Below are 9,623 nucleotides of genomic sequence, written 5' to 3' on the forward strand. Positions count from 1 at the left end.
CATTTTACATTTGCTGGTCTGGAGATGAAATTGGAGCAAAGCCTAGAAGGATGTGAGGGAGAGAGCCATGCAAACAGCTGTGCAAGAGCAGTATGTACCAGGTAGAGGCAGGTGAGCTACCGACTATCCACTGTGGACACGGCATTACCCGGGGACTGTGGGGGGTGGCACAGAGGTGCACAGAGGAACCACACCCAGACCTGCAGGGCAGACACTCCCATGTCACAGGAGACCCCCCATGTAGGTGCTGTGGGATGCTGCGGGAAGCTGGGTGCACCTGAAGTGGGCGCTTCCCAGAGAAAGAGATGTTAGCCAATTTGGGGACTGGATGGTGGTGGTGGAGGCTGGAGGGTGGGTAACACACAGTTAACTCCAGCTGAATGGACCCAAGGCTAGCACTTCCAGGGGCTGGAGATCAAGGAGGCTTCCCGGAAGAGGTGGCCTTGGAGCTGAGCCTGGCAGATGAGCATGATGCTGCTAGATGGAGAAGCTGAGACAGCTTATGCCAGCAGAGCCCTAGGCCCAGGCACAACGCTGTCAGGAAGTGCCTCTGATGGGGCAGCCCGGAGCCCTGAGGAGAGGGCGGCTGTCCCCTCTGATCCCCCACCCTGCCTCCTAGGAGGAGGAGGAGGCTCTGATGGATATGTGGAGGCTGGGCTGCTACGGCCCGGCCCGGCACTGTCACCATGCTCTCCCTCCCTACGCCGGAACCTGACACCCTGACCACTGAGGCATAAAAAACAGAGAATTGGAAGGCTCAGCCTGTCAGGCTGGGAGTGGCCCCCAGAGAGGCCTGAGGAGGAGCACGTGTGTGTGTCTGCGTGTGTGAGTGTGCACACGCTCCGCCTGTGGCTGCCTGGAGAAATGGGGAGGAGGCCAGCCCCTCAGGCTTCCTTCATTGTTCCTGCCCTACCTGGTGGGTTTCCAGGGACCCTGCATCTGGGCCTGGCCGAAATGGGGGAGAGCAGTGCTTTAGGTCCTGACTTCTGGTTGGTCCTTCTGGAGGCGCCTGCCCTTTGGCCCTTCAGCAAGCATCCTGGAGAATGCATGGAAGCATGTCTGGGCTGAGGGTGGTCTCGTGGGGCTGTATAACTACTGTCACCACGGCCAGGGAGGGGCCCACATGCTCCGGAACCAGTGGCTTAAAAAGCCACTCAACAGCCAGCCACCAACGCAGCCGGTGCCAGGCATTGAGTCAGGCCCAAACGGTGCCCTCTGGGGATCCCAGCCACTCAGAGGAGGCAGGCAGGGCCCTTCCTGCTACAGAGCCCAGGCAGCAAGGTTTGAGGGCAGGAATTTTCCTTTCCTATGACTGGCTGGTGGTAAACAGGCTCTCCTGAGGCTGAAGAAAGAGCACAGGGCAGTGCCAGATGCAAGAATCACTGCCCCAGGAGCAGCTGGGCAAGAGCGAGCCATTCCCAAGTCCTACTATGTCCCCCTTCCCCGATGCTGTGCCATCCTGGCACAGCTTGTGGTTTCTGCTTCAGCAACCCCAGCAGCGACAGCTGCCCCTTTCCCAGTGCCTAGAAGGCCCTGACCCACTCCCTCTGCTGTGCTCCCCAGCCCTTTGGCTCATCCCTTCAGCTCAGCAAAGTGCCATCTGCTTTCTCCTGGCATGGGGCCTGAGCCTCTGTCTCATCCTCCCCATTAGGCCAGGGCCCCAGGAGCAGCCACCTCTGGATTCACAACACAGAGGGCCAGACTAGAGCAGAGGTCACCTTTGATTTCTCAGTCCAGAGCCACGTGGGAAACATGTGGGCAGTGGAATTCAAACCACACTGGGGTACTGGAGTGCCTCCATCAGGGCTGAGAGCCAGGCAGTCTGGAGCTTTGAACTTGGGTCAAGGTCATTTTGTGAGAGACCTTGGGCATCAGTTTTCTCACCTGTGAAATGGTCCAGTAACCCCAGGGAACACCTGGCATGTAGTAGTTTCGTGGTATATATGTTAGAGGCTGGTATTCACTCCCACCGTTAAGAAAAATGTTGCAGGGGGAAACACAATGCCAGTGTTAGCCGTCCACTGGATAAGGACGTGGACCAGACTTGCCCTCATTGGTTATGAAAAGTGCCGGCAGTTCATGTAAGAGGCAAACGCCATTGGCATATTCCAAACCTGACCTGACATTTGGTTCCTGTTTCTCTCCCCGCCCACCACATGCAGGGAGTGAGTTCTCCGGGAGCCCCTACAGCCACCCTCAGTATCCCTCGTACAACGACTCCTGGAGGTTCCCCAACCCGGGGCTGCTTGGTGAGTACTGGTGGAGGCCCTGTGGGGCTCCTGGGCCATCAGCTGCCCCAGTAGGATCCCTCTTTGGGCTGGGTCCTGTGACAGCCTGAGGTTTGGGCCCTGAGTGGGGGTGGGTAGCTTGCCTCATATATTTGCCATCTGAGAGTTGTGATGGGAGCTTCGGACAGTAAACACCACTCCAGCCCTGCTCATGCCCTCATCCCTTCCCCAGAGGTTTTGGTGGATAAGGCAAAACGGCAGAGAAGGAAAACAGAGAAAAAGAGGCATTGAAGGGATGGTAGGAATGTAGAAAATGTGCTTGCCTGGGAGTAACATATTTCTTAAGGATCATTGAATATTCCAGTGAGAAATCCCTGAGAGGCAGTAAGGAGGCCAACCTGAATTGATTGGTAGTGATTACCTGTCTTGATCAGAACTCGGAGGCTTAGTGATTGATTAGTGATGTCTGCCATGGACATCAACAGAGCCAGCTCCTTTTGGAAATTGATTGCAAGCGGCTAAAGGCCTTCCAAGTCAAGCCATTCCAAGCTCAGCTGGCACCCAACCTCTCCCCAGGCCTCAGGCTGGCAGATGATCCATTGCTGGAGCCAGCCTGATCTGTGTACATCATCAAAGATATTTGGGCCATTCCGAAGACCAAGTAGGACTAACTCAGCCCTCAAAAGGCCAAGGAGAGCCTTTTGTTGTGTTGAAATGAACTTACATGAAACCAGCTGGTGAGCAATAATGGGAGCTGTAGGTTCTGGAGCATGAAGCAGGGGCCCAGGCTCACAGATGTCACTTACCACCTGGGGGCAGAGCTAGCCAATGAGCCTGCAGTCAGCAACATGGATCCTGCCCCAGCAGTCAGCTGAGGAATTCTTACACAGGTCAGGACAAGTCTCAGAGACCACCCAGGTTTGTCCAGCTTAACTAGGGCAGCTTAAGTATAATAATAATAATAATAATAATAATAATAATAATAATAATAAATATATTAATTCCTAGATCCTGAATTATTTTAGGACTGGGAAACAGACCTCATCAGAAAAGCAAGAACCTGGTCCCTTCAGACTCAAGTTGCCAGGTCATGGGTCTGTGAAGGAGGCCATGAGGTCACCACTGTGATTAGGTGACTAGGGCAGACATGTGACATAGACACCATCCCTTCCTGGCTAGACTCTTCCATGCACTTGGACCTCGGGCTGCCTCAAACTGCCCAGAGCACTATGATGTGTCATATAAGACTAGTGGGTGCAGTAAAGAACAATGCCAGGTAGTACTCCAGGTCCCTATGCCTGCAGATTTCATTTTATAGAAGACTAGAATATTACTATTTATAGGGCTGGTCTGGAGGGGCTGATCTGTGGACTGATGTCTCAGACTTCTTTTTTGGTTTTGGTAAAAATTAATTCTAAGTATTGAACCATGTCTCTCCGCTTACCTAATGCTTTTCTTTAAATAACCCCCCTGAGAGGCCTGGGTCTCTGAGTTGGCCCAGCTGTCATTCTTGGGAGGCAATGGATAACCATGGTCTCCCTGAACCAGCACCTTTCAGAGAGGTAGGGGCAGAGGGATGGGTCTGGAACCCAAGCAGATGGCAAGAGGAGGTGGAAAATGGTGGCATTTGAGGCCTTTACTGCTCACACTGGAGTTAAGGCCAGCTCACATCCCCAGGTGTGAGGCAGGGGCTGTGTGCCTCGTAGGAGAAAGATGTGGACTCTGTCTCAGGGAGCCTGCACGCTGGGGGTGAGGGAGTCTCGGGTGAGGGTGTCTGTGCTGGGAGGTGCTCAGTGCCTTGAGAGGGGCTAGAGCCAGCATAGAGAAGAAGAGAAAGACCCCAAACCCTGTCCATCTAAATGACTACCTGCTAATTGTGTGGACACTGGGCAAAACTCGTCATGTGGGTCACCTTATTTTTTATCATTTCAACAGCCCAAGGGAGCACATGCCATTATCTATATTATACAGATGAAAACAATGAGACTCAGAAAGGACAATTAACTTACCTGAGGTCACACAGCAGGAGATTGCAGAATGAGGACTCAAACTCAGGTTACCCTAATCCCAGAGCCTATATTCATAACCAGTATATGATGTGGTACTCTTCTCCCTGGCCAACTAAGTCTGAATAGTACTACAGCCAGGAAAAGAGGCTTCAGCCCTCTGTAAGAAGCCTGGGGGATCCTGAATACTCAGACCGTATATGTAATGAGAACAGCTCTGATCAATTTTTGAAAGCCAGATTATTGTATTTATCTGTCAGACTTGCAAACAACAGAATCCACTCTGGCTGGTTTAAGCAGAAAACCAATTTATTAAGGGATATTGCAGGCTTCCAGCATCTCCTGGAGGACCAAAGAGACAGGTGTGAGACACACAGCCGGGAACAACACCCAGCCACACCACCAGGGCTGCTCTAGGCCTCCTGCTGTTGCCAGTTGGCTCTATGCTCTATGCTGCTGCTCCAGCGAGGGTGCGTGAGAGCTCTCCGCGGCCACCACCCAGAGCTGGATGCCTCTGCCATCCACTCAACAGATGGAGGCTCTCAGCCCACCCACTTCCTCATGTTGCTTTCTTCACAAAGTCATATGCAAGAGACTCTAATTGGCAGAGCCCAGGTGACACACCTGTGCCCCAGCTGCAGGCGGAGCTGGGAGAATGAATTCGTTCAAAGAGGCGGGCCTCATACCACAGAAAATCTTGCAAACACAGGAAAATTTTAAACCATGTTGGGCAGTTACAAACATGAGAAGTGGCCCCTGCACTTCCCAGGTCTGTAACCTGGGGAATCATAGTCAGGCCATCCACCAATCTGGGCCTCAGTTGCCTCAGGTGTGAAATGAGGATAATTGCCACTGGCAGCTTCGTTCAAGCAGGAGCTGAATATGATGCTCTCTTGGGCCCACAGTCCCGAATAAGCAGTGATCCCACTTTCCTGAAGATGAGCGAGCTGCCAGGCTCACTCTACCATAGTCTTGCAAATAAGTTCCAGGTCCATTCACGTCTACCAGACTGCCCTTTATCCAGAGCATTTTCAGGGCTTTAGCTGAAAGAATCCCACTGAACCAGAGATGTAGACTGATTATTTCTGGGGAAGGTACCAGGGGTGTGGAGACCCGCTGTGAGACTGCTTGGTGCTCCCGCTAGGTCAGTCGGAGCTTTGGAAACAGGTGAGACCCTCCACGCACGGAGCCCCTCCATGTGCTCCCGCCCTCACATGCACACTGCCCACACCTCGGCCAGCCTAGTTGAAGCCCCCTTCACAGCAACACCACCAACGTGAGGATGGGAAGCACTTCTAGGGAAGCTGCACACTGACTTCTCGGGAGGACTCCCCTCCCGGCCGAGCCTCCTGTGCTGGGGCTGCCTGCAGGTTACCCACAGGAGGCCCAGCCAGGCCGGGAGGGCGCAGAGGCAGGGGGTGGGGAAGAAAGCAGTGGCCACTCAGGATTAGAATGGGTGTGCCTGTGGGTTAGGCAGTGAGCAGGAGCCTGGAATGACTGTGTCAGAAAGCAAATTGACGACACTGTGAATTAGAGAAGGAAAATGACAGAAGAAATGGACAGGTTTATTCTAGATAGAGGTCGAATGGGCATCAGAAAGAGCACTTTGTAAGGTGATGTCTTCATTTCTCATGGTAAATGCATTTTTGACTTTGCAGGACAGGCTGGCCAAGAGATTAGGCTTTGGAAAGGGAGTGAGTCAGAGCTGGGGGTGAGAGGTGGCCAGTGGGGGAACTCAGAGGGCTAAGCCAGGAGCTGCCAAGGAGCCTCACTTCCATTTGCTGCCCCTTGAGGCCCCTTTGTGAGGGCAGCCCCTGTGGTTTTCCTGCTCCTGTGCCATGCCAGGCCTGCAGGGATGTCCCCACTGAAGACACACACACATACAAACACACGTGCACGCACACACATTCTTCTCTCCTGATCTCATCTGAGGACAGGATGCAGGGCTGGCACTGCAGATTCTCTGTGGGTGAATGTCCTAATGCTGTCCCCATCCAAGGGAGAGAGTGGAAGAGGCTGGCTGACAGGTGTCTCTGAGTCAGGGCTCTAACTTGGAAGGTGACAGAGGAGGTAGCAGAAAAAGCCATCACTGCGAACACGTAGGCATGGAATTGGTGTCTTCTGGAACAGCACGGCAAGATATTTCCTGCTCCTCCTCTGTTGTCATTGTTGCCTGAGCCATCCTGCCTTCTCGGGAGAGAACAAAGGGAGCAAGTAGTATGTCTGTTCATTGGGACTGGGTTTCGAGGGCCAGTGGCACATGCTAAAGTGCCTCCCCCGTCCTGCCCTCTTGAATACATACCAGCTATATCATCTTGGGGAAGCTACGTACCTCAGCTTCCTCATCTGCTACATGGGGACAATACTAGTTCCTGCCTGATGGAATTGTTTTAGAAGTTGAAAGAATGATTGGCTATAAGTGGCTTAGAAAAATATCTACTTCCAAAGTACTTTCACATCTTTATCTCATGGTGCCCTCAATAGCCCCATTGTGACCCCCCTTTTATAGATGAGAAAACTGAGACTCAAGGGATCACTCAGCCAAGAGTGATAGAGTCCAGGCCTTGGCACTCAGTTATGGTATCCGGGAGAATCACCAGGATTGGTCTGAATTTGGCTGGGACTTCAGAATAAACCTGAGTCTGTTCCCCTGGGAAATTAAGCAGCTCACTATTCCCACCCCAAGAGATGCATAGTCTCCATGGCTACCAAGACCCCTATACTGTCCCCTTGGGTAGACAGGGCCCTGCAGCATTGGGTAGACAGAATGTGAACTGCACTGTGGTGGGAAGAGTCCTGAATGCAGGCCAGGCTCTGGCGCTCAGAGGCCCTGTGGCGTGGGCACATGGTTTTGGTCTGTTGAGCCTAGTTTCCTCACCTGTAAGATGAGGCAGTGGTGGCCTTGTATCTCTAACCTGCATGATTCTGAGAACCCACTGGTCTCCCAGGGCCCCCCAGACCCTTTTACTGCTGGGGAGGAGTTTGGGCCCAGTGTAGGCCTCCTGGAGGCCTCATCCAAAGCAGGTAGTCCCAGGATGAAGCCTTGAGACAGTGGGACGAACCCAGCTTGGCCCTCACACTGGCTCTGTCTGGAGGTCACAGGCAGCAGGGCTGCACCTCACCCTTCTCCCAGGGACTCACGTACCTCAGGCGCCCCATGTCTCTATCTTCCTGCCCTCCAAACCCAGCGCAACCCCCATCCTCCAGAAAACCTGACTCTTTCTCAGAGCTTTCATCCCCCTGCTGACTGGACGTTGGTCTGTGATGTTTGTGCATCATTGCCCCTTGCGGTCTCCAGTAGAGCCAGCAAATAAATGAGTGAGTGGGCAGAGGGCTCTGCTACTGTGTGTTTACTCAGAGCTGTTGTTCATTTACTCATAAGAGTAAATGCCCACCTGGCTGTGGGCACCTGGCATGTGCCCGGCTGCAGACTGGGGCCTGAGGACCTATGGCAAGAAGAGCAGAGCCCAGCCCTTGCCCTGTGGGGCTCTCTGTCCAGAGAAGGGGCAGGAAGCAGTAAAAGAGGTGATTGGAGCAAGGGTCCAGGCCACAGAGGAGCATGTGCTCAGGGCAGGGGGCTTCAGGCAGCAGAGCGCAGAAGAAGGCACAGAGGCAGGACAGCAGGATGAAGTGGCCTACCTCACCTACCCAGGAGGTGCAAAGGAGACAACACATGTGAAAGGCATAGCAGTGTGGGGCAAAAGAAATGTTTATCCAGAGGTAGTTGCTATTAGCACTAGGGTGCATTTGAGACACCTGCAGAGTTTGATTTCACTGGAGTATGGGATGTGAGTGGTATGGGGTGGGAGGCGATGGTTGTGGGAGGTACATCCAGGGAGGTCAGCAGAGCTAGGTCACAAACTATCCATGGGGTGGACTAAGAAGTGATGGCTTTTCATCCTCAAGTTGGCAAACTTGTTCTGTCAGGGGCTGGATAGTAAATATTTTAGGTTTGCAGGCCATGTGGCCTCTGTTGCAGTATTCAGCTCTGCTATAGTAGCATAAAAGCATCCAAAGACAACACAGAAACAAATAGGCAAGGCTGAGTTCCAGTGAAACATTTTACTAAAATAGGCAGCAGGGAGGATTTGACCTGAAGGCCCCAGTCTGCCCACCCCAGCTCTAGGTGGTGAGGGGGCCTGGAAATCTTGTTGGCAAGAAGCAACCCTGATTAGGTTTGCAACTGGGGGCACAGACTGGGGCAGGAATCTTGGTGGCCTGGGAGGAAGGGGAGAGGGTGGGGGCCACTGGTGGAAAGGGGACCCCAGGTATGGGATTGTGGGCACAGGGTCACCCTGGAACCTCTGTGTCCTCTTCTGTCTCTCCCAGGCTCCCCGTACTATTACAGCGCCGCGGCCCGAGGAGCTGCCCCACCAGCAGCCGCCACTGCCTACGACCGGCACTGACCCTCGGAGCCAGGCGGGCGCCAAGCACTTATCACACATATCACTGAGGGCGGTAGCCTCTCGGCCCCTCCGAAGATGGCCAGAGGGGCCCAGCGAGACCATCCTCCAGCAATCCCCACTCGCCTGAAACTCCCTCCCAACCTTTTCTTGCCAAGGACTCTGGGGCTCTATGGTAAGGCTGTTAGACTTCTAGACACGCGTGTGTTTCTAAGAGTCAATCAGCGAGCTGCTGCCAACAGCAACTGGGTCTCTGCAAAACAACGGACTATTCTGCAGACAATTGTAGCCCCAGCCTAGCCTGCCAGTCCCCAGCTGTCTGACCATCCACCTGTCTTCCTGCCCCAGGCCTGGGAAGGAGAGCTTGCTTTTGTCACTTCAACAGCACCCATGTAAATACCTTCTTGCTTTTTTGTGGGCCTGAGGGTCCAACTGGGGCAGACCGCCTCCCCATTATGCATCCAGTACTCCCGATGTGTCACAGGACATCTTAGACCTGTGTGCAGAGCATCCCCTCTGTCCTGGCTGCCCCCCACAGGTGGGCTTGTAGTTGTCCTTGAGACTAAGGACGCCCACCTCAGGGCCCAGCCTCCTGCTCATTGCTACTTCTTCAACGTCTGGACTAGGAGTCTCATTGGACTGGTTATGCTTCACGCTTCCCCCCTGAGACCCTTCCTCAGGAGAAACACACTGGAGAGATGCCCTGGCTTCCTGACTCTCATTTTTCCTGGGGCCAGTGCAGTGTGAGCAGCTCTTCTTCCATAGCAAAGGACTCAAAGAGAACAAAGAACTGTCTGGGAGATTCCTCAGCTACTTTTCTAAAGCAAGATGCTGTCCAAGGTGCTGACCGCATTGTGGACTCAGTGCTGCGGCTGGGCAGGACCCAGAAGACCATAGTCCAAGGCGAGGACTCCCAAGCCCCTGGAACCACTGAACTGAACTGGGATGTGTTTCTGAGGTGTTCCCAGGCTCATATCACATTGGAC

General features: G+C 53.6%; 1 protein-coding gene across 2 annotated transcripts in view; it reads left to right on the forward strand.

Moving 5' to 3' along the window:
- Nucleotides 1-8,928, forward strand: part of PAX5 (paired box 5) — a 189,682-nt gene extending 180,754 nt beyond the window's left edge. For both annotated transcript variants that reach the window (XM_041763433.1, XM_041763434.1), the window contains 2 exons: nt 2,163-2,249; nt 8,564-8,928. In XM_041763433.1, the coding sequence (XP_041619367.1) occupies nt 2,163-2,249; nt 8,564-8,640 (164 nt within the window). In that variant the 3' untranslated portion in view covers nt 8,641-8,928. The remainder of the gene's footprint in view (nt 1-2,162; nt 2,250-8,563) is intronic.
- The last annotated feature ends 695 nt before the right edge of the window (nt 8,929-9,623 follow it).

Source organism: Vulpes lagopus, chromosome 7, assembly GCF_018345385.1.
Source record: "Vulpes lagopus strain Blue_001 chromosome 7, ASM1834538v1, whole genome shotgun sequence".
Taxonomy (NCBI): Eukaryota; Metazoa; Chordata; class Mammalia; order Carnivora; family Canidae; genus Vulpes; species Vulpes lagopus.